The 25681-nt window shown below is 43.3% G+C and overlaps 1 protein-coding gene across 1 annotated transcript in view; it reads left to right on the top strand.

Moving 5' to 3' along the window:
• The window catches only part of LOC139651032 (Na(+)/H(+) exchange regulatory cofactor NHE-RF2), a 42422-nt gene that overhangs the window by 7735 nt on the left and 9006 nt on the right, over window positions 1-25681 (top strand). The window contains exon 3 of the mRNA XM_071527861.1: window positions 22244-22471. Coding sequence (XP_071383962.1) covers window positions 22244-22471 — 228 coding nt within the window. The remainder of the gene's footprint in view (window positions 1-22243; window positions 22472-25681) is intronic.

The following is a 25681-nucleotide window of genomic DNA, read 5'->3' as shown; positions in this document are numbered from 1 at the left end:
ACAAACTGAGCCCTGTCTCCAGCCATAATTACTTGCACATTGGCTTAATAAACCCCCCACTGACTAGGTGTGTGTGTGTGTGTGTGTGTGTGTGTGTGTGTGTGTGTGTGTGTGTGTGCGTGCGTGCGTGCGTGCGTGCGTGCGTGTGTGCATGTATGCATGCATGTGTTCTCCAGGTTATACGACACTGACTGTATTTTCCTCTGTTTTATGGCCTCTCATCCCCCAGGTTTCTTTTTCATTGCATTCCTCTCATGTTTACCCTCGTCTTGATTTGTGGGACAGCAAAGAGAGTCCAGTGGAGGCCATTACTCCTGTGTCTGTGTGTGTGCACTCATGTGCATGCATGTGTGTCTGCATATTAGGGCTGCACAATTAATCGTATAAAAATCGCGATCTCGATTCATACCTCCATGCGATCTCATTTCTAAATGACAACGATTCTGTCGCATGTTCATCAGGGACATCTGTTGCATCAAACCAAGCGCTCCTAACAAGTGACAACACCGTTTCACCACGTGACGAAATGCGCACATGCAGAGCAGGCAGAAAGGAGAACTCCAGAGAGAGACAAAATGGAAAACAGTAGACACACATGGGAGAACACTTGTTCAAAGGTTGTGTTCTAAATAAAAGAAGAAGAGAGATGTAGGCCTAAGTTAATTGTTTTTATAAGTGTTGGATTCATCAAGCGTTTGAATTAAGCTGTTTTGTCAGTTAAAAAACAAGCTCATATCTTTGACAGGCCCAATGCATTGCCACACGGTTATCAATTAAACTAATTCCACTAACGTTACTTAAATACCACAAGGTAATGATGCTACCTACCGTTAATGTTTGTAGGGCAGCAGATTTGGAGATATCAGGTTACTGTTTACATTAGTGATGCGCTGGTCAGGTTTTTTTCAACCTGCGACCACCCGATCCGACACATCCGAACCCGCCCGACCCATTTTCATACACATAAAACAACGACCCGAAACCGATCCGCAACCCGAAAAAAAAGATTTAGGAAGCCAGGTAATTTCCCTGTAACTAAGGCTATACTTAATGCTGCACTGTGCTGCTGTGTGCACAGAATGAGATGTATGGCGGAATAAACCAGCTGGAGATTGGAGTAGTTTATTCCGTTAATTAAATTTAAATTTCATTGGAATTTATTCTATAGCCTAATTACATTGTGTGTGTACTGTCTGAAGCCCATTTGACCCGCAAAGTTGATGTGACAGTCCCATTACAGGCATTATCATATTTTTTTGTTGTTTCTGTCTGTATCAAGCAAAAGAGTGCAGTGAAGTATATTAAAAATCGTGAGAGAATCGTGATCTCAATTCTAAGCAAGAAAATCGAGATTCTCATTTTATCCAGAATCATGCAGCCCTACTGCATATGCATATTATGTGTATGTGATGTAACAGTAGTACACATATATTTGGTGGATGATTTTATCCAGAGCACCCTACAGTACTGTTAGTGTATGCATTATTGGTATGGGTGGCTCATACCCTTGAAGAAGGTTGTGTGTCTACCTCCAAAATGCGAACCCGCCCATCACAATTCACACTCTAATTCTATTCCCTTAATGCATTGCTAACTCAATACCACAAACTATAAACCATGAACAAAACCCAATTTCTTCCATTTTTCTCATCTTCTCATTTTTTCTCAAAGCTCTCCAGCACAACAGGATTACATTTGAGTCGTGTTAGGCTGTTAGAAAGCCGTGTTTCAGGCCTTAATAGGCTATTACTGTGGTCCATGAGTGACAGTGAATGACACAAGCTTATATAAGGCTGTTAAGCTGGGGGAGCTTGGGTATAGCTGAAAGCAGATTTGTCCTTTCTAGCCGGGCCTACCTCCCCCAGCACTACAAACATAGAAAGACCTTAAGACTTAAGGGCAAATGCCACTGTCATTGTTTGTCATTTTTCTGCTAATTCAGACCCACCTAGCTTCCTCCTCGGTGCACTCAGCCTGCCGTGAAATTTGTAATTTATAGTTGCACAGCCTTCCATGCTCATACGACCCATGGTTTGAAACTACATTAAACATCCCATTGGCATCCATCAATGCAAATGATACACTTTTTTAAATAGAAACTTCTTGTTCCTTTTGGACAATAACTTGAGGGGTTGCCTGATGCGTTGCATTTGATTCAACGTGCTTTCACCTTTGAAAATAATACCTATAAACTTATTTTATTATATATTGTGCATTATATAATGTGTATTATATAGTGTGTATTATACATTGTGCATCAACTTAAACTATTCAATGGGGAAATAGCCTTTTGATTATATAAAATAGACATATGATGAAGGGCCTGAACCAAAAAGTGTAAAACACCACTATATATTCCCTTAAAGATATCTTGAAATGTCTCTCACTCTACCTCTCTCTGGTGAGGCTGGAAGAAATATATTAAATTGAGGTTTTAGTCTTTTCCTGTCTATCAATTTCTTCATCAGTTTGTAGGTATTGTAGCAGCCAGCAGACTAAAATTGGCACATTCATAGACGTACTGATGGATTTACAGTGTAAAAAGCCCACAGTTTTTCACTTGGACACAAGGAAATTGACTTAATGTGTAAAAGCCTATTTCAGGAGGAAAGATGGGAGAGAAAGAAAGGCATTAAGGGAAAGAACATTACAACTTGGTCTGAAATGTATCAGCTTACCTTACCACACACCTGAGGTGTCAGCCCTCTGCCGCACATATGCTCTCTCTCTTTCGCCCCCTCACACACACACACACACACACACACACACACGCACACACACACACACACACTGTATACACACTGAGATGTTCCTAAAGGGGGCGTGTCATGTTCACTAAAGCCCATAATAAAGTCTCAGGTGTCACTTTCTCACCACCCAGAGAGAACCTTTTTTTACTCTCTCTCACACACACACACACACACACACACACACATGTAGGTCTACTGTAGTCAGGTTATTGACAAGAATATCATCATATAGGCCTACTTCTTCTTACAAATGCTGTTGTCTCAGGCTACTGCGTGACTGGAGAACTACATCACCAAGTTGGACTACCTGAGTTGCCAGCAGACCTTGATGTGTCACTTCATCTTGAGTGTGTGTGTGTGTGTGTGCGCGTGTGTTCATGTCTGTGTAGGTGGTAGTCGTGTTCACTATTTTCAGGGAGCCTCAGTCGCAGCTCTTGCTGGCTCCCCATCTGCTTGTGAATTCGCCATCTTCTCAGCCAGCTACTGTTAATACCTGGACACAGTGGCCCTCATTTACGAAACGAACGTACGACAGAAAACTGGGCGTACGGTCATTTCCACGCAAGGCTCGGCATTTATCAATTTGGACGTGAGCGGAGGCTACGATCAAATCTCACGTCAAGTCTCAACTCGTGTACGCAAGTTTTCCAGTCAGCGTGGACTTGCGGTGCAGCAGAGTAAATCTGGCTGAGTCGGAGAACTGTTAGGATTAGACCATATAGTATTCTGACTGGCATCTAAGCATATGCAGCCACATATTCATCACTTAAAAATATGTAGCCTATGGCAAAATATTATATTTTGTAAAGGCCTACATTGACTGTGTCATATAGCCCATTCCATAAATAGGTATTTTCAAATTGTTTGCAATTAACTGGGTTAAGAGTTTTCTGGTGTAAGATTAATTTCTCTTTCATTTTGAGATAGCCTACTTGTTTGAGGTCTGACCATTTTTTCTTCACCTAAATGTAAAGAATTGCGATACAAGCTATTATATTAGGCTACTATTATATATATATTGGCTATACATATCACGGATGTATAAATTAAATATTCAAACCTCAGCTGGAATGTCGACGGCAACGCTGTTGACCGCAGCAGTTATTTCTTTCTATGCTGCATTTTTCCGACTTCTTTTGATGCCACTTTTCAGGCTGCCAAATAGAACTAATTGGTTCAATTGGATTTTAGACGTTAGAGTTTCTATTTCGAGGTCGGAGAAGTTTCTCTTCTTGGACGTATTACGCCTCTCCATGTCGTAAACCCTGGGGGCGAGGCCTCTAAAACGAGAATATTTAGGGGCGTGATATTTAAATGACGATTGTTTTCAGCCTCCACATTTATCAACGCCCGATCATTCTTACGCTGTGATTGGCGAGATACGAACGTTTCATGAATCACACGTGAAAGTGCCACTCAGACAAACAACTTTTTTTTACCCAAACCTCAGTTCTGTTTTGTTGCTTTGCCATGCCAGACAGACAGAGACAGACAGACAGACAGACAGAGACAGTCAGACAGACAGACAGACAGAGACAGACAGACAGACAGACAGACAGACAGACAGAGACAGTCAGACAGACAGACAGAGAGACAGACAGACAGACAGAGACAGACAGACAGACAGACAGTCAGACAGACAGACAGACAGACAGACAGACAGACAGAGACAGACAGACAGTCAGACAGACAGACAGACAGACAGACAGAGACAGACAGACAGTCAGACAGACAGACATGAGAATTCATCACAGCTATTTATTCCACAGCCACAAAGAGAGAGACAAGTTCCTGGCCTGTTTGGGAAATTGCTACATTTTTGGGGGCATCGTCTCTGGCGCTCCCCACCTCTCCCCCGCCTGAATTCTCTCTCTCTGTCGGCGGTGAGGCCTTTAATGGCTCCGCGGCTCCGCAGCCTCCATCACACACAAACACATTGTGGCCTTTTGTTGTTGTTCTTACCAACCCCGCCGCACTCCTGGTCGGTAGCACCGGGCTTGTTAGGAAGTATACAGAAAGCTGTTGCTATGGCAATGGTCAGAATCGGAATTAGCGTGCTGGAAAGAAACAACGGCAAAATTAGGCAAAATTGAGGATAAATGCAGAGTATGTGAGAGAGAGGGGCAGAGAGAGATACACAGAGAAAGGAAAAGAGAAAGACTTTTGGTGTAAAATGCATATGAAGTCTTGGGGAACACACACACACACACACATACTGTATGTGCGTGGGGGTGAACACACCTTCCAGCCAGACACATAGCATCATAGAACTTTACATCATAGAACTTTACTCCACAAGTAAGTTAAATTGTTATTTTTCTTTGATATGGCCACATTGAATCAAGCCTTTTTTAGCATGACAGTTTTTTTCCATGAGCTCAGAAAAGCCAGAAACTATAGTCTAAAGCTTGGTTATTTAGAAACTAGTTAGTAAGCTGGTTAATAGTTGAGTTTAAAAAGTCAGAAACTAGAAAGAAAGTTGGTTTGTCAGTCCAAAATTTCTGTCTGTATCCCATTGCTGTCAGGTAAAAACATTGTGAGCCAAATCTTGGTGTTTTTCTTCCTTGACCTGAAACTTTACTGAAACCTGTTAAAGGACACTGTATCCCATGTATTTCAAAATACATGGGTGTCAATTCCAGACACACATCCACATACATAGGCTGATGATGGTTGAAACAGTTGTAGCGGCCCAGGCTAGGGGTCAGATGGGATTGACCCAACTACTAACATAAAGACTAACATGTGAACTGGCCTTTACATCATGTTTAGGCTTTACAGAGACCTGCGAGAAAACATCTGCTCCCTGTAGAGTGGACACACATCTGTCAAAACAATTAGAGAGAGAGGAGGGGGGGGGTGTTTGAGGAGGAGTTGTGTGTGTGTGTGTATGTGTGTGTGTGTGTGTATGTGTGTGTTTGCATGCATAAGCGTGCACGTTTGCATTGTCGAGAGCGAATCCAAGTTTGTGTGCGTATTGAATGTGTGTTTGTCATTGTGTCTGTGTGTGCACGCTCACATGAGGATATGAGCTTATGTGCGTATTTTTATTTTAACCCTAACCCATGTGTATCACAGGTGGGGAAACCATAACAAGCTCTGATTTCCACCTAAACACCAACAGAGACTAAACAAGCCCAACGTGGAGAACAAGCAATACAGAAGGGATTCCCAACCGTCTCCTACAGAGAATCTCTATGTACTGGAAAAATGAAATGATTCCAAATTGGTCTTTTAGTCTCAGTTCATGTCGGCAGTGATGATTGTGGCGTTGCAGTGAAAGAGATCTGCGTGAGAAAACACATGGACGGAGGGAGCGGAGTACGTAAGGGTCAGGGTTGGAGGTCGCGGGGTCAGGATTGAATAAACACAGATAGTAGCACTGCTGGATCTGAGAGAGAGGGAGGGAGGGAGAGAGAGGAATGGAGGAGAGGTGTTTGGTGGCATTGATAAATAGAGGAGAAATAGGAGGAGTTTATGACTAATGCACCCTGTGGACGTATCATAACAGACACACACACATGCATATATGAGAAACACTGCTCTCTACATTGACACTCACGGGGCATTTAGAGTTACAGTAAATAGACCAACAACCGCCTGTAAATATGTTTTCTCTGACCTCTGTCCTCTGTTTTTTTCTGCCGTGTTTTCCCCCCTCCCTCGCTTTGCAGATGTGGAAAGAGTCTCGTGACGGAGTAAAATGTTTTTGTCTCTTGTTTGGCACATTACTGTTTTAATGTCCCTTTGGTTTGTGGTTTTTCTGCCCCTGCTACCACAGCAGGACACAGTTTCCCAAAAAACATGATTGTCTCTGCCCACTGGCGCATAATGAAACCGAAACTGTATGGCAGCACCGAGATGCTTTCGGGACACCCAGGCTCAGGCCGCCTCACTCTGGGAGAGCCGCGTCTCTTCCCGGTTCTTCCCCCTTGGTCTCGGTTTCTCGTTCTGCCTGGGATAATAGGAAAAAGATGTTGCCTGTCAGCTCTAATGTAACAGGACACAGCGCAGGGGTTTGTCTGGAGGTAGTCAGCTGGGAGCAGAGGGCAGGATTCAAACTCCCCTCTGTGTGATCATCTGTGTACAATGTCTGTCCGTCACCCAGAACCAAGTGGTGAAAAAAAACTTGGGAGTGTTTCATGTTGCTCTAACGAGATGAGATGTGTGTGTAGTTGTGTGTGTAACACTCCGAAGTCATTCTTGCTTTTTTGAAAAGGAACTATCCGGCCAAGTAGTAGCAGTACAGTTGATAATGATGATAAAAATGTCGAAAATCTCCTTTCATTCTCCCTTTTTGGCAAAGACTTTTTCACCTTTATTTATATAGGAAAGTCAACTAAGAGAACCTTCTTATTCACCTCACCAACATGGAGGAGTAAGAAATAAGTTAAATAATAGTCGATAATTATACATTACTTAGAATACAGCCATGTATGTCAGATTTGTGTCCCATTCATATATCAGATATTCATTTATATGCATTTGATTTTTAAGTGACTGTACAGTTTTTAAGTGACTCACTTTTTCTTTGTAACACATGGAGCTGGTGTGCAGGATCCCCCCCCCCCCCCTTCTTTGAATACCAGCTGTGTTATGTCCAGATGCGGGGGTCTGGACCCTGTGAGTGTGTGTGTGTGTGTGTGTGTGTGTGTGTGTAGTAGTAGTAGTAGTAGTGTGTGTAAACGTGTGGAATGCCTGGAGTAAAAACATGGCCTGTGGGATGTGGAAGGTCGTGAGTGGGGAATGAGGGTGGGCATGTGTGTGTGTGTGTGTGTGTGTGTGTGTGTGTGCCTGGGGAGTTAAGGGGCAGAAAGGGTGGAATTTGGTAAGGTGGGGGGAATGCATGAATGTATTATGCGTGTGTGTGTGTGTGTGTGTGTGTGTGTGAGTGAACACAGCCATGTGTCTCCATGTCTTATCTCCGCAGACCTGATAATACAGTCAACAGTTGCCCTTGTTAACCCAAAACACACTGACCTGGCTGACTGTCTCTCTGCAGAAAGAGTTGGAAGATAAACAAAGCTTTGAACTATGCAGGAAATGTCTATGTCATTGTGTCATGGCTCCAAATACCGTGCTTACAGTGAGACAGACATAAAGTAATAATGAACACCTCATTTTCCATGATCACCTAAGCCATAACTATGTGGAATATGAAGCCAAGCCGTTTCATCTCTTAACTACTCCTGCCCACAAAGTGTATTTGTAGCAATTAGGGTGTTTGGTTGACCCAAATCCTCAGCATTATTTATAGATTGCGCTACTTTTGTACAGCACTTATTGGGTCAGAGTATGGAGAAGCTGACTTGTCATCTGAATTATCTGGGTCAGATCTATAAAATCCTGTACAGAACCTGCCAGTCTTGCATGAACTAATATTTATTTGAAATCATTAACATGGGTATTTGGTCAGTTTGTGTTGGATCCATCCTTGGTATGGTGAAACGGGAAGGGAAAATAGACAGAGAGAGATGAATGCTCATTTGGGAAGCACGCTCCTGGCAGGAGATTTCTTTGCCTTTGCTTCTGCCTCTCTACATTTTATTCCTCTCATCTTTCACTCATCAGGAGTTGGAACGAGGGAATAGCGATAGAGCGTAGGTCGGCTGTAGCCAGGACGAGGATCGATCGATACTCTGCCCACACAATAGGCCTCACCAACAGATGAACAGATGAGGAGGAGACAAAGAGAGAGAGAAAATGAGAGAGAGAAAGAAATCTTAAATGGAGGGAACTCTAGAAGGAACCAGGGAGAGAGTCTTCGTTGCTCTACCTCACTGTTGCCGATCCAGTGTCCTCGACTGCAGTGAAAAGAGCTTTGCACAAAGTGTGTTGCTATTGTTACCTGTTCATGATTCATCTCTCCACGAGCACTTGACTCTCCCTCGCCCCAGCTGCAGGACTACAACTATAGTCCTGCAGCGCTATTTCAGAATTGTATCCATAATGGGGCTGCGCTGTTATTTCCTCTCTGGAACGCTCCTCTAATAATTACCCATGTTCAGTCCCTTCACATGTATTCAATTTGCATCTGCTCACCGCTTTACTCACAGCTGTGAGCCAGCATACATTCCCACGCATTGATACAGCACACACACACACACACACACACAGGCATTTCTTTCTAATGTCCCGCCGGCCCTGTTCTTGGATCAGATTCTGCCCATCCCTTTGTCTCGCTCAGGTCACACATCGGCATCTTGGATCAGTCTGATTGCCCCTCTCTTTTGCTCCGTCTGTGGGAGTGGAGTGGATGTGATGGGAGAGAGGCTTTGTATCCTTATGGGTCAACTGGGAATTCTGTGGATACTTGACCGCATCAGAAAACCCCTGGATTAACACTTGAGGGAGAGAGAGAGAGAGAGTGGTGTGTGTGTGTGTGTGTGTGTGTGTGTGTGTGTGTGTGTGTGTGTGTGTTAGGGTGATATGCATTACAGTGTTGACTGATTGTCCATGGCGTAGCAAGAGAGGAATCCCCACTAATTGATTCATTACGCTTTTGGAGAATTGGAGAAGAGAATTAGTTGTAAATGCAGTAATTGTGTTGCTAATTGATTACATCACTGTCTGCTTCTCTGTCTCTCTCTCTATTATCAATCCATCATCCTATTTCTCTCTTTCTATTTGTCTTTATTTCCATTCTCCTCTCATCTCCTGTCACGGTACATCCTGTTGGGGCTCTCATGTTTCCTGGCAGCGGTACACACTCTCACACACACACACACACACGCACACACACACTCACACACACACGCACACACACAGAGCTACGTAAACCTTAGGGCTGGTGTCATCAGTGAGCCCCCCCAGAGCATGTTTGTGTCTGCATGAGGTCACATGTACCCCGTCACCCTGGGGCCCAGTCTGGTTAAACACACTACACTCTAACATGTTCACACACACAAACACACAGGGAAACACACACGTACACACACATATTCACCCCCACCACCCTCTACCGCCCACTCCTTTATTTCTCCATTGCTCACTTTCCACTGCGTTCCTCTATCTCTCTCTCTCTCTCTCTCTCTCTCTCTCTCTCTCTCTCCCTCTCCCTCTCCCTCTCGTTCTCCCTCTCCCTCTCCCTCTCTCTCTCTCTCTCACTCTCTCTCTCTCTCTCTCTCTCTCTCTCTCCCTCTCCCTCTCTCTCTCATGGCCTAACCGACAGGGCCCAGTAGAGAGGGATATCTGTCACGCACTGATAACAGGGGCGTGGACACACACGTTACACCACCAATAACAACTGCTGTCCCGTCACACACATCATCAGAAAAAGCTGTGAGAAAGAGAGACAGAGAGAGCAAGAGAGAGAGAGATTGACAAAGAAACAGCAATAGAACAAATAAAACTACACTACCTTTAACTCCAAACAAATGAACTAAATGAAGATACATGGAGAGGATAACAGAAGAATAAACAACTAAAATAATCTTTAAGAACTCTAACTCCCACATCCACCCATCCACACACTCACTCAAAGTCACACACACACACACACACACACACACACACACACACAGGGTGAGTGACAGGAAGACATGAGGGACCATGAAACGGAGGGATGGGCGAAGTGGAAGATAAATAGGAGATTAAGGAAGAATGAGGTGTGGAAAGATACAGAGAGACAGATGGATGGAGAAGAAAATGTGAGAAAGGTCTAAACCAGCTGTTGGTTTCCTCTCTCTCTCTCTCTCTCTCTCTCTCTCTCTCTCTCTCTCCCTCCCTCTCGCTTTCTCTCTCTCTGTGAAAAGGAACCAGGGATAGAAGTCGGCATTGGCTGATATCCACAGACATTAGGAATCCATGAGGAAAAGAATCAGTTGTCATGTTGATGGACACTGTTTGCATGTTCTGTTTTTAATATGCTCCTTTCATATTGAAGTGATCTAAATGCTGATGCTGTGTGTGTGTGTGTGTGTGTGTGTGTGTGTGTGTGTGTGTGTGTGTGTGTGTGTGTGTGTGTGTGTGTGTGTGTGTGGTTACAGGCGCAGCACGTCTGGTTACTGTTAAGGTTTATCCGCCAACAGAAGTGCTGGTGATCCGTTTCCTTCCATGTTGTCCAACATCCGCTGTGGCCATGAAATTTCAGTGTTATACTGCAGGTTCTCATGGAAACTAAGGCTGTGCGGTCTCTCTCTCTCTCTCTCTCTCTCTCTCTCCTGTGTAAGTGGAGGGAATCAATCAGGAAGATGGGCTGATGTGTTCGTCAGTTATTACACAGAGAGATTGCGTAGAGATCTGGCACCTTACTGTGTTGTCAGTTGCTCTCCTGGTATAGAAGTGTCTTAATAAAAAAAAAAATGCAATTACTTGTAGTTTTACAGTAAGATAAATTACTCAATAGAGTAGACACATGGGAATAGTAATGATTGAATGAGTCACAGTCATAAGGACCCATCTGACTTCACTGGAAACAGAAGTTTTTCACGTTAACAGCGTTCTGTGGCTCGGCAAAATAAGGCTTCACCATATAATCACATCATAGCCCTTCTCTTTCTCTTTTCCTTGCAGCCATTCACACTATCCAATAAAGACGAAATGCCAAAAAAAAAAAAAAAACTCTCATTCTGGTTTCTTTCAAGATTTCCTTTGCCCGGGAGAGTTTCTCAAAATACTTTTTCCCCCCATTTTGCAGTTTTCATGTCGTTTTACTTCAATTTGTGATTGACAGTTTAATGGGCCAGTAGAAGTGTGAGAGGCATGTTTCCTCCCGGTGCTGATTGGTCACGGCTCAAGGTGAGAGGTCCCTGTGGATCTGTACGTGGATGTTGAACATGGAGACACAGGAGGTTAGCACAACACACACCAGATGAAGACAGCTGGTACCTGGAGAGAGAGAGAGAGAGAGAGAGAGAGAGTGACGGGGGAGGAGAGTTCAACTGCTGATCCAGTGATGAGCTGCATGTGTCTGTGTTTGATTAAGTTGCCAAAACAGAAATTAATTAGATTTTTTGATGCCGTGCTGGGTTTTTTTCATCAGGGTTTTTGTTATGCTCCAAGACACTGACTCATGGCTCTGCAGGGGAATTTGACCTTTGAACTCTCACCAGGGGACAGATGAACCTTGACAGTTCATGTGTTGCAATATTGTGTCCTCTTGGCCGCTATGACTTAATTTCCTCATCAGCAAAAACATTTTGTATGAAATACATATTATTTTTGGCTTTGATAAGGCTCATCACTTCTAGATCACTGAATGTTGGGTGATTAGGAACAAAAATCATTGTTTTCTTCACAACGTGGCCTTCTTTACAATATGCAATGATGGTGGAGCTGTGTGTGTGTGTGTGTTTGTTTTTGCTAATTGTTTATATGTCATGCCAAGTGCCTCCACACCCATCACCCTCTCTCTGTGCTCAGTGACAGTTCAGCCATGATACTCTCTCCAATATGTTTGCACCTATACATCTCATCCAGCTGATTGCACTGACACACTCAGCTTCGGCCCTGGAGCGTTTCAGTGTGACTCAGGCTGACAGTCAGGCTGCGGGCGTCTAGAAGAGGTGTGAAATGACACCTGTTGATATCCACTCCTCCCTTAACAGATATGTAGGTCAATATGAACACAATGCAGGAATTTTACAAGCAGCTCAATTGTTTTTCAGCATCACAGTGGAGTTGAAAGCTTGTGATGACCCTCTTTGCTCTTTTGTTTCTAGCTATATATCATAGGTTCACATTGTGAATGTGAAGTTGGATAAAAATCGTTTCTTAATGATGCAGGCCAGTGGCACAACTTTCTTTCTTTCTGTCTGATGCACTTTCTTGTAAAAGAGGAATGCCAAAAAATAAATCTATTCTTATCTTTTGTATCTTGGCTTGAGTCCCCAGGTTCTATTTTGCATTTTCTTGGATCTTCAAAATCCACCATTCTCACCCCTCCACCTCAGTCCATTTTTCATAAATTAACAGATGTCAGTGAACTGAGGTTTACAGTAAAAACACTATTTTTTAGGACTATAAATCTTGATGTTGCACTCCTTAGAGAACATAGGCCTGACAGAGGCCTTTACATACAGCAAAATAACAGAGGAGGTACATGAAGTAAAATGAGGAACTGGCAACTCAGTTCTTGTACAGCGGAGAACAGCAACAATGGTGCAGTCTCTCACTCAGATAAAGGAAGAGGTGTGTGGGTTGTCTTAATTTCTTAGTTTATTTCGATAGAGCATAAAAACACCATATTCATTAGAGGTAATGTCTGGTACAGGACATGAAAACATGATCGCTGGGCGTCTTGATGGCGCAGCGCTTTGAGGCACAAACCATGTGCTCATGACGACTCCAGCTCTTGACCTTTATAGCCTGTCCCACCCTTGCTCGCTCTCCTATCTGCCTTGCTTCCCTCGACTGTTCATTATGAAATAAAGCACAAATTACATATTTTTTTCACCACTACGCATTGAAATTTGGACTTTGAGCTTCTAAATTTGTGTTAAATGGCCGGGGTTCAATTTTGAATTTTCAAAATCCTGCTGTATCCCTCAACCCAGAATTCTTGCATTCGATTAAACCAGTTTCCATGTACTTTGCAGATCTGAAAGTGTCAAATGAGCTCAATATGACAATTTGCTTGATTCTCTAATCTGGTCATATTGCTCTTTGGCCATAAATTCAAGTTAAGTTTTATGGTATATTAATAGCACAGACACGCTGCAGTTGTATGGACTGCATATGCAGTAGTGCAACTGAATGGCCTTGTGCTGCATCAACATAACTGTCTCTGATAAGAAATTCACACTGAGGACAAACCATGTTGTCATGTTGCCAACAGCTACTCTATCCTTTCATCTTAAAAATGCATTCACTCTTCCTTTTTCCTCATTCCTCCTCAACTCTCCTTGACATCTGTCCTTCTCCCTCTCCATGTTGCTATAGGATTTGTTATCCAGTCAACCTCTCCGGCTGCAATCAAAAGCCCTGTTTCCTCTCTCACTTCCCCCCTTCACACCCCATTTTTCACTTTCTCTGTATCTCTCCCTCTCTCTCTCGCTCTATCCACCTCCATATTTCTCTCTCTCTCTTTCTGTCTTTCCATCACTATCAGCAGTGCGGTGAGTTGCGATCTCAGGAAACTCTATAACAGCGAGCGCCACATGTAGCCAGCGAGGTCACACACACACACACACACTGAAGCAGAGCTGGAGACTCTGTAAACAGATCTCAGCAGGCCTGTCCTAGTAGAGCAGCCCTAGACACACAAACACACACAGCCAGCCTTCGTATCACAGGGCCGTTACGCAATACACTCCAACACCAGTGGGAAAAACTGTCCGTTATCGAGATATTGGGCCAATCCGTTTCTCATCTTCTCTCCTCTCTCTCTCTCTCTTTTTCTCTCTGCTTTTCTGTATCTGTCTTTCTTTCACATACACTATCTCATTCTCTGCCTCTTCTAATTCTCTCTCTTCTCACTCACTCTCATCGCTATCGCTTTCTTCCCATCTCTTTTCACTCGCTCTCTCCATTAATCTTCATTGTAACAACCTCAGAATCTCTCTTTCCTTTCCTCCAGCTGTCTGTTTTTCTCTTTCTCTCTCTCTCTCTCTCTCTCTCTCTCTCTCTCTCTCTCTCACCCACTGTGAACTGGCCAGCTCTGCTCTTTTCCTTTCTGATTGAGCAACACTTGGGCAGCTGTGTGTGGGACAGATACACACAAACACAAAATCGCATATGCAAGCACACACACATACACACATACCACACACACTCACATACACACACACACACACACACAGTTTGAGGGTAGAGCTGCTATAGCCAGAATGTCTGACACACAACAATTTTCTTAATTCAGTGAAGCCTTTTCAAATTATCCTCATATGGGCTTTGCTAACACTTTTGAAAAGCTACAGTATGAAGTCTGTACATCAGGATTTCAAACAGGCACAGATCCATGTGTTAGTGCACACAGGATTCTCAGGACTCAAATCTTCAAATCTACAGTTCATGCAGGCCCATATCTTTTCCTGGCCTAGTTTTGAAAACCCAAACAAATGTCCCAACACCTTTAGGCTACACCCCTTTTGTGAAAGCCAGGCTTGATGGAACTGGCCATACTGGTTGCACTGCTGTCTCTATGGCAACTGGTTGTCCCCCATGACATCAGTAAAAGTCCCATGCGCTGCGGTTGTATGTACTTTACCGGTGCCATACCACATCAGCAATGTTTCCACGCAGCGCTCAATGTTTAATTTGATTTCAAAAGCACTTTGTTTGTTGTTTGTTGTTTACGTTTGTTGGTATGTATCACCTGTAAGAAAGCCTTTACAGCCCTACCAGTCTGTACGCACTTTGTGTAACAAAGCTGGAACAAGTTGTTATCTGTCAAAAGAGGCCTGTTGCTTTTATTAACCTAACTGATAAATCCACTATTAAGTTAACATATGAAATAAAACAAAACCAGGTTTGGTGCATTAAGCGCTTAATCAGTAACACATTGTAATAGTTAGTGCAACATGTGGTGAAGCAAAATTCCCAACAATGTTGATGATATCATTCACTGGAAATTTTGAGAGGTGTATTCCAGACAGAGTAAGTCAAGGAATTTGAGAAAGGAATATCGGGGGGAAAATGTTTCTCTATTCAGGGTAGGGCTGGGCAATATATCGATATTATATCGATATCGTGATATGAGACTAGATATCGTCTTAGATTTTGGATATCGTAATATCGTGATATGGCATAAGTGATGTCATTTTCTGAACTTACCAGACTGTTCTAGCTGTTCTATTATTTGCCTTTACCCACCTAGTCATTATATCCACATTACTGGTGATTATTTATCAAAAATCTCATTGTGTAAATATTTTGTGAAAGCACCAATAGTCATCCCTACAATATTGTCACAATATCGATATCGAGGTATTTGGTCAAAAATATTGTGATATTTGATTTTGTTCATATCGCCCAGCCCTACTTAGAACTGAACATTTAGCACACTTCGTAGAAAATACCGAGATATATATCATGTATCGCCATTCAGCCTAAAAATACCGAGATATGATTTTTGGTCCATATCGCCCAGCCCTAATTCAGGGATATGCCAGAGTTTATCTTACAACTTGTTTCACATATTCGGTACATTAGATGGTGGTTTTCAGCAGTTCTTATACATTGTATGGCCACTTCTCCACAGCAAACTGGACACCAGACTGTTTAACGCTTTAGAACTTTTCTGAGCTGAGAAACAGCATTGACAAACCAGGATTCAAATATTAAGGTCATGGAAGAACTCTGATTTAGTTATGGAAGGTCATGGAAAGGTCATGGAATTTTACATCAGGGCCATGGTGGGAAACCTGATTAATTCACTTGCGCTAAACTTCACTAAAGGTTAACTAATGTCTTTGCCTGTGTGTCACAGATATCTATCATTACTTATGTTGTAAATGGTTTGTTAGGAGTGGGAAAATGATAGGCTAGACCCATAGACTAATGCCCAGCATGGGATATTTATTCCTGCAGTCAGATAACAACAGACAGTAGACGATTATATCAGACTGATAACACAGACAGAGAGGAAAACACACCTGTATAAAAACAATGGAGAGTTGTAGCGCCACCCTGCTTAGTAGAGCCAAGTCTGTCAATCATGAGGCCAAGCTGCAGAATACAACTGTCATCTGAACTCTGTGTTGGTCTCAACTAACTAAAACTGACAAACTGTAACCATGTATGTGTCAGCTGTGTGGGGGAAAGTCCAAATGGTTTAACAGAATGTTGCTATCTGCTGTCCATTGATTGGCTGTTAATTTGCATATTTATTCAATAATTTGTTTATTTTATTTATTCATTACTATTACATTTACTTTATTACTACTACTACTGCAGGTATATTTTGAGCTACAGTGAATGGTTCAATATTTATTTCAGGCACATGCACACAGTCAGAATTTTAGTGCCATGGATCAATAAATAGATCATTTATCCAAACTCTACTGTATGTGTTGGTTATTTTTGCAGCACACACATACAGAAGCAGAAAATAAACCCAGTAGATACTACATGTTGGCACGCTAAGCGGTCCTCCAGAACTTTCTCTAAGGTTGCCACGCAATGGATACGCAATGGATACACTCAGCAAGACTAACTGCATAGTTTGACTCAGGCTCAAAGGAAACTTGACCTCCTGATTTATTAGAAGAGGGATATTAAGTTTACAATAATCCCCTATGGAAAGCATGCAAGTGAGAGCATTGTTGACAAAATGCCTTAGATACACACACACACACACACACAAACACACACAAAGACACACACACGCACACACCCACACAAACACACACAGGATTAGAAGTTTCTTGATAGCTGCTCCTCAACAAACACAACACACACACACGCTTCCTTGGTTGCACACACACACACACACATACAGCACACACAGAGAAACTTATCAACAAAGCATGATCTCACATGCACACACACACATATACAAATACACACACGCATGCATTCATGCCCAAACACAGTGCATTGTATTGTGGGCCAGCAGTGAGCCAGTGATCCTTGGTTGTGAAAGGGTTAACAGCGGTCATGATCCATCCGTCCCAGTAGGCCGCTGGTCAATTATTCAGCAAGCCACGATCTGGTTTCATCAACCACCAATGCCACTGCCAGTGGTTGCATACAGAAGGAAATATACACATGCATGTGCGCACACACACACACACACACACACACACACACATACACACCCAAATTAAACGTAGAAACTGGCATGTCTCCATTATCAGTCACACGCCACATAAACCTCAAAGTGGTCATATTGCAGACAGATACAGTCACAAACACACATATACACACTAGTGCTGCATAAATCATAATAAAAAATGTATAAATCCCAATATTGTCTACTTAATTTTCCACAATGATGGGTGTCATTTCATCAGATGTTATTTCTGGTGATCTTGTGCTGAATCCCTGGCTACAATTTGCAGAGTAGAAAAATAAAAGAAAACAAATCAAATCAAATCAAATGCCTGGTATCTCATCTCTTATTTCATGTCCTGAAAAAGAAATTGTGTAGAATAAGGTCTGACCATATGTATGGCAAAAAAAAAAAAAGCAATCTAATTAATCACAATCATGCAGCTCTGTTCCCCCCCTCCCCCCCCCCTCCCCACACACACAGAGACAGACGGGCACAAAGGCTGATTGTGATGGGAAATTGAAGGAATGCATGGGATGGCACGCGTCCCTTTGACAGCACATCCTCTCAGTGTGCCACAGTCGGGCTGGCTGGGTCATCTATTGGGGACTGGTGTGTGTGTGTGTGTGTGTGTGTGTGTGTGTGTGTTGTGTTGGGACATGGAGCTACATCATGCTCTGCACTGGGCGTGAAGGGAAACATTCCATATTGGTTTCCTTTCCTTATAGAAAGCACCCTGATTTATTGCAGCAGGATTTTCCGCCCGTCCTTGTTCCGAGCAAAAACAGCAGCTAAACTCATGGGACTGGAAGAAAACATGGATATTGTGTTTTCCAAGCGATTCCTACTGCCTCTCCACCCAAGTGGGACTCTTGTTTTCCAAAATATGACAGATGCTGATAACTGGCTGATTTCCTGATGACAAGCTGACAAAAGGGGAAAAAGTGGCGTCTCATTTTGCTCTGTCGCTAATCAAAACATTATTCAGAAAAACACAGAACTATGAAGCTTTCAACACCCATTGCTCACACAAAGATGGTTCAGTGTATGGGATGTATCCACTTATAGTGTTATTATTGTATTATTGCAAATTTAGTCATTATTTTAGGCTGAGAATCTGTTTCACTGGAAAGAGCGCTAATCTAGTTACAGAAAATGGAGTTACCACACGTTCTGTGGCAAGTCGTTAACTTAGGTCCTAGAGGAAATATTTCTTGTTTTTGTTTTAGGACCCACTTGGCCACATTACACCTTGTCAGGAGAAAGAAAGTGCACTCGAGGCCGTTCTTTGCCGGGATATTAATCATTTATGTGTTCTGCCCCTTTGGGTTCATTCCTGTCCAACCAGTCTCGTCACATGTACCGCACAGGAGCAACAGCAACTGGGAAGAGTGTCATTACAACCAGTCACATTCATCACTGTATGTCAATATGCAGTAGTACTGATTTATATGTCATACCCAAAATACTTTTTTTCTTGACTCCAGAATCTCAATCCCTATGCCTGAAGATACACAAAATCAATCTCAAACACACACACGCAGGCGTACTCAGAACATTTGAGGCTTGCAGCGTTTCCATTCAAGTGGAGTTGCAGCATTTAATTTTACGGCCTCTTGGCTTGGAGAGACAGTGTGGTATCCTCAAGCCCTCCCCGCTCTCTGGCTGACCCTCCAAGCTCTTTGAAACCAAGAGTCTCTCTCCTGGGCTCTTTGACCAGTCACCGCACGAGCAAGAGATCTCCCACTCTGCTTGGATCCTCCATCTCTGTATAGGCTAGAGCTGAATGTGCTTTGACACAGAGCAGGGGAGATACACACACACACACACACACAGTCGTGTTGTCACAGCGACATTCTCTCTCTTCTTACTCTCTCTCACAGACACACTCGCAACAAACACATAAATGCACAGTAAAGTCAAAGACAGTCAACACACACACATCTCAGCACACACACACACACACACACACACACACACACACACAAAGTGTCTGAGAGATGGCACAGGCCCCAGGGGGTGATTAGTGTGGTGTGGACAGGCATTGGGAGGCAGTCAGAGGTTAGATTGGCAGACACTTGTGTCTCCCCCGCATAATGACTCCCAGCTGTGCTGCTCACACTGTTTATCCTATAAGAGTTCCACTGCTTCGCTCGCTCGCTCTTTTCGTCCCTCCCTCCCTCTCTCTTCTCCTGCTGGAGAGTGCACCCTCTACGTCTTGTCATCTCGGTTTTTCTGTCTCGCTCCATCCCTCCGTCTGCCTATCAATCTATATTCTATCTGCTGTATCTCTCTGGGTTGTGCACGCTCCTTGACTCGCTCTCTCTCGCTCCTCTGTTTTTCTCTCTTGAACTTTTCTCTCTCAATCCTCTCTCTGCATCTCTCATTTGCTGTAATAGCCCTCCCACACACTCCCTCCCTCCCCTTCCCTTCCATCTCCCTCCCTCACCCAGATCCCAGGGTGCTTATATTTGCTCTCCCTTGGAAGGCCCGCCCCTTCCTGCTGCCCACCCCAGGCACTTCCTCTCTAGCCAGGAACTGGAGGATCTTTGGGATTAATGGGAGTGGGACTGGTCTGAATTATTCCATTGTGTTCCTCTGGGGTCAGGCCTGGCCTCTCTCTCTCTCTCTCTCTCTCTCTCTCTCTCTCTCTCTCTCTCTCTCTCTCTCTCTCTCTCTCTCTCTCTCTCTCTCCCTCCCTCCCTCCCTCTCAAGGCATTCTGCCCAGATCACAGTTAGCTTAAAGAATTTGGTGCGTGCATGAAATGAAATGATATTTTGCCATCTGTGTTATTTTTATGGTGCAGGGGGTAGAAAGGGAGGCTCTCTCACGTGTTGATTAGACTGTGATTTCTAAGAGGCATTTGCAGTAATTACAGAGGGACACATTATAAGTTGAAAAGGGAGATAACATTGGAGAAATTAATGATGGGTTAGAAGAGAGTTTTGCAAAAATCTGTCCTCTCTCTGTCAGAATAAATCACCAAGCGTCTCCTCCTCTCTCCATCCTACCTCCCTCTCCATCCCTCTATCTCTCTCACTCTCACCCTGCCCACCTACTCTATATGTATTTTTAGCAGGCACATGCTGGGCCGTGGTGGTAGCCTCACATGTGCAGTTGAAACAGTAGACTGGCTGAGTATACTGTTGCATAATACAGTTGCAGATGTGTGCGATGCTCAAGGTGTGTGCACATAGATTCTTATTCGCAGGCCCACAGTCACCCAACACCCTCATTACCTGTCCCGAGCCTCATAGCTAATATCAGCTGACATTACAGAGCTGGCCGGCAACAATCGTCCCTCTCACGCACATTTTTCCCAGGATGTGTAGGTGGGAAGTCAGTATGAACACGCTTTGGAGCTCAAGACACGAGCCGTCCATTATAGGGGTTCTATAAATGTGCTTACCCAAGTTGTTGGGCGTCTGTCAGTGATTCAGTTTCATTTCAGAATGAAATATACACTATTATAAAAAGAGTCACCTATTCTAAACAACTGATTGACAACATGAAATTAAAAGATATAAGATAAGTCCATAACCAACAAACTGATCATACTGAACTACAGGTAATGTTTTTTATTTTTGTTTGTTTGTTTGTTTGTTTTTTTGGGGGGGGGTTCAAAATTGAATTCTTCAAATATTCTTTAGTAAAGTTGCATTCCTTTAAAATAAATGAATGATTTATGATGATCATATAAGAGGCCACACCAAAACCAATGAGTTAACCGAAAGGCCCAATAACAGTCTGTATGTCTGTATTTAACAGTGTGTTATGTCTACACCAGAAACATCTCGGGTGCATTTTTAGTTGTCTGTCTCTTGAAAAAGAAGAAACACTCTCGTTTTAATCAATGCTGCTGTCTACACGGCTCGGTACAGGCACGTTCCTCAGCTCAGCGACACTCCCACCTGCTCCGCCATTTAAATACCAGTATTTTGGTGTGTTTTCTCCACAGAAAATAGCAGAGAATGAGCCTATTTCTCCATGGTTACCCTCTGAAAAAGTTTCCTTTCCATATTCCTTTTGTTTTAATTATACATATTCATCATGGACCGATGACTGAACATTTTAACTTTTAATTACATACCTGTGGTAGCTTTTGCAATCTCAATTTTCCAATTCAGAGCTAACTAAAAAAAAGCTACTTAGAAATTCCCCAAAAAATAAATAATCACTTTTAATGGTAGGATATGCAACTCTATGTGAGAGCACTGCTGTTTTTGTTGCATGCTGCAGAAGGTTTGTCTCGTTCCATGGTTCACTGACTTTAGTGTTGATTATATATACATCAATATTTGATAGGAAAAATCAAGGCATACTTATCCATATCTATGATGTATAAGGCTATGAGCTTGATATCACACTTTTGAATGTGCAGCTAAAATGAAACTAAAACAGAACCACTGTGAACACATATAGAGGTCTGTTGCTGTGTAGACTATGGATAAGACCAAAGTATAATAATGATAGATAGATTTTATGGACTACAGGTGCAAATTAGCTTTTACAGCTAACCCTGGCACATTTACACTGATATTACCTTGTGATATTGATGTTGATTAATGTGCATTGTCCCTGATAAAACAAATAAATAAAACATATAAATGAATCCAACTGGTATGTTCCCCTGACCTGCTGATAACATGCATGTTGACTGCTTACTACACCGCATATTTGGGTGTAGTATTTGGGTGTAGTAGTGTAGAGCAAGGCACTGAATCCTCACCAGCTCCAGGGGTCACTGTTCAGTAGCTGACCCCGACCTCTGACCTTCCTATGGAGGGCGGGAAGCATGAAGATTGAAGTATCACACGTACCTCTCTCCCTCTCTTCCAGGAGGCTCTTGCCCATGCTCAAGCCCAGATCAAGGCCGAGTCCCAGTCGCGGTCCCCAATCGACCCATCGGAGCTCGTCCCCCGTCTGTGCCACCTGGTGCGGGCTGAGACGGGCTACGGCTTCAACCTGCACAGTGAGAAGTCACGGCCCGGACAGTACATCCGCTCCCTGGACCGGGGGTCGCCCGCCGACCGTGCCGGCCTCCGCCCGCAAGACAGGCTCATTGAGGTGTGTAGGCGTGAGGATGGAGTGTGTGTGGGTGGGGGCAGTGGGGTTAGGGGTATGTGTGTGGGTGTCCTTTTATGAGAACAGCGTAACGGGATAAAGAGATAGGATAAAGAGATAGAGGTGAAGAATGAGTCACCTTAGACTATTATCGTTCAAGGATAAAACTCAGAATTTGACTTTTTACTGTTTAGTTTAGCCTTTATTTGGCTTTTGCAAGACATAATTCATCAAAGAATTCACAGCAGCGATGATTGGCTGGATTTGGGTAGGAGAAGGGCAAGTACAAAATAGGGAGTGAGTGTATATGAGTTTGGTTGAGACGACAGTTTGGCATGAGGAATGAAGGAGAGCATTCCATCAGGAGGTAGTGAAAAATGTACATGCCCTAATGAGGTGGTTACTGATAAATGGGTTCATGGTTAGGCTGCTGGGACACACAGTCTGTCTTCATGGTGCTGTGTAGAGGAGAGCAACAGCATGATTGACCAGGTGGAAGAGACTTGGAGATAATGGTCAAAATCCTCCAAGAGGCCCCTGATCTGTCTCTTGTAACACACACTTTGGAGGAGTGCGTGTGTATGTGTGTGTGGGTGTGCAGCATGCATGTGTCTGTGTCTTTGTAGGTGTGTTTATATCTGCGTGTCTGTGTTCATGCGCTCCTGCTTTTCGACATGTGCCCACATTTACATACAACCATCCAATCCATTACCTCCAAATCTGTATGTACTCTTGCGTGTGTTCCTCCTGTGCATCTTTATTTAACTGCACATTGACACACACACACACAGTGTTGCCAACTCTCTTCCAAGGAAAGTAGCTGTTGGCTGCTTTTAACGTTACTAGACATCGCCAGATGACTTCACACTAGTGTGCATAGGAATTACATCATTGAGTTTATTTACATGCAACGCGAGAATTTGAGTGGGAGATCACACAACTGGACCAAACTAACTGAAGCCACATCAAAGATCGATGCATTTGTGGCCACATAATCCTACAGTGGAAAACACACATGTCAAAATATATTTCGTGAGCTTAGTGATGCTGTACTTTGGTCCATTAATTGTTGCTGATGCTACACGGATTGAGAGGAAAAACAGGGAGAGCTTGTAGACGGGCGCTCTCTCTTCTCCCAGTTGCTGACCCTCTGTCCCAGTTGACTGCACAGCGGCTCTCCAGTGAGCTGGACGCGCGTGTGTTTGCTATAGAGAGGCTGAGGGTCTGCAGACAGGCCCTCCTGCTCTCCTCCTGAGGTAGGAGCTATGCTGCATATTAGGAAGCGCTACGATCAGTCCTCTTTCGATTAGACAAGTGATCGGCATCAGCCGTTCTCAATTGTTTGGGAGTCAACCCCTTAACATTTTTCCAATGGTCCAAAACAGTCACCAGGTGAGTCTGAAATCTGAAGTCTAAATCCAGTGGTGGAAAGTAACTAAGTACATTTACTCAAGTACTCTACTTAAGTACAATTTTGAGGTACTTGTACTTGACTTGAGTATTTCCATTTTATGCTACTTTGTACATTTTAGAGGGAAATATTGTACTTTTTACTCTATTACATTTATTTCACAGCTATAGTTACTTGTTACTTTTCAGATCAATATTTTATATTTAAAACATTTGATCATCCTTATAAAATAACTATAAAATAGCATTGTTATAGATTAGACTACCCAAAAGTATAGCTAAATTATTAAGATTTGCTTCACGTTGACAATTTCAAAATGCTGCTTACATGTACATGTATGTCAATAAATCAGTATTAATATTCCAATAATTTATGAAAAATATAACTCTCTGAATGGGGACAGTTTGCATAATGAGTATGTTTACTTTGATACTCTAAGTACATTTTGCTGCCAATACTTATGTACTTTTACTTAAGTAAGATTTTGAATGCAGGACCTTTACTTGTAATGGAGTATCTTTACATTGTTGTATTGCTACTTTTACTTCAGTAAAAGATCTCAGTACTTCTTCCACCTCTGTCTAAATCTAGCCTTGGTAACAGTGCGCACAGGTTCCAATACCTGATCGAATACAGATGTGACCCCACGATGTATAAACATGTGGTGGCATGTAGATGGCTGTACTTAGCGTGGCAGGGGGCACACATGTGTCTGGTACTGGGCCCCTGTTTCTAAGAATAACAGGGCCTGAACCCAGTCTTCACTGTGTGTTAGACTGGAGACGGAGGAGCGGCTGGTCATAGGGGCAAGGGGAGCCGGTGATTTATCAATCTGATAGCAGGAACCAAAGGGGAAATGCAGGGGCAGACAGGGGAGAGACATGGGGGAGGAGGGGCGGGGGTGCTGTGAGTGTGTGTGTGTGTGTGTGTCTGAGAGTATGAGGGAGAGAACGAGAGAGAGAGAGGGGAGAGAGGGGTAGCACGTGGACATTGTGTGTGTGTGTGTGTGTGTGTGTGTGTGTGTGTGTGATATGAGAGAGAAAGCAGGAGAGTATGAGTGAAGAAGCAGGAACAAAGAGGAGAGTGTCCGTAACTGAACACAACAAGGGCAAACTGTAGACTTTGGAATTAGATGATTTAGACAGTAATGCAATGCCTCAGGTTTCTGTCACACACACACACACACACACACACACACAGTAGTCTTTCATCATCTTGCCTGTACACACATAAACGCACACACGTAGGTGGCAATAGCTTGGAGGTTAGAGTAGCGGGCTTGCTGACCAGGAGATTGACAGTTCAAATCTCCAGAACGGCTGGGAAAACGTGGGTGTGAAGAGGCAGTGGAGCTGCTCACTGGCTATCAAGACTGCAGCTCTCACATGTGAATGTATGTAAAAGTCTCACATGTGAATGTATGTAAAAGTCTCACATGTGAATGTATGTAAAAGTGTTACATACATGCAACCCTGTGAAGCAGGGCAGCGTTGAAAAAGACCATGGGTGCTCAGTCAACTTTCCCCTAGTTAAATAAAGGTTGAAAAATACTGACATCATATCATATCATATCATCATAAGCATTTTTTTTTCATCTGCACACACAGCACTCACCCTTCATTCCCATGACCTCTGCCCCCACTGGCCGTACATCAGGGCCTGACCAGACCCTGCAGAGCCACACTGAACTCCAATAGGCTCTTATAGGAAGGTTAAACAAAGGTCATTCAGGACCCCAAAAAAGTTAAATCAAGTTCAGGAGTGGCAAGCACTTCACATCGAAACCCATTTGAGTCTGAGAG

Source organism: Centroberyx affinis, unplaced genomic scaffold, assembly GCF_046629955.1.
Source record: "Centroberyx affinis isolate AG114_WGS23_722 - 3 ecotype Tasmania unplaced genomic scaffold, CSIRO-AGI_Caff_v1 ptg001583l_1, whole genome shotgun sequence".
NCBI lineage: Eukaryota > Metazoa > Chordata > Actinopteri > Beryciformes > Berycidae > Centroberyx > Centroberyx affinis.
Note: the sequence above shows the minus strand (reverse complement) of the source record. Positions and strands in the feature narration are given on the sequence as shown.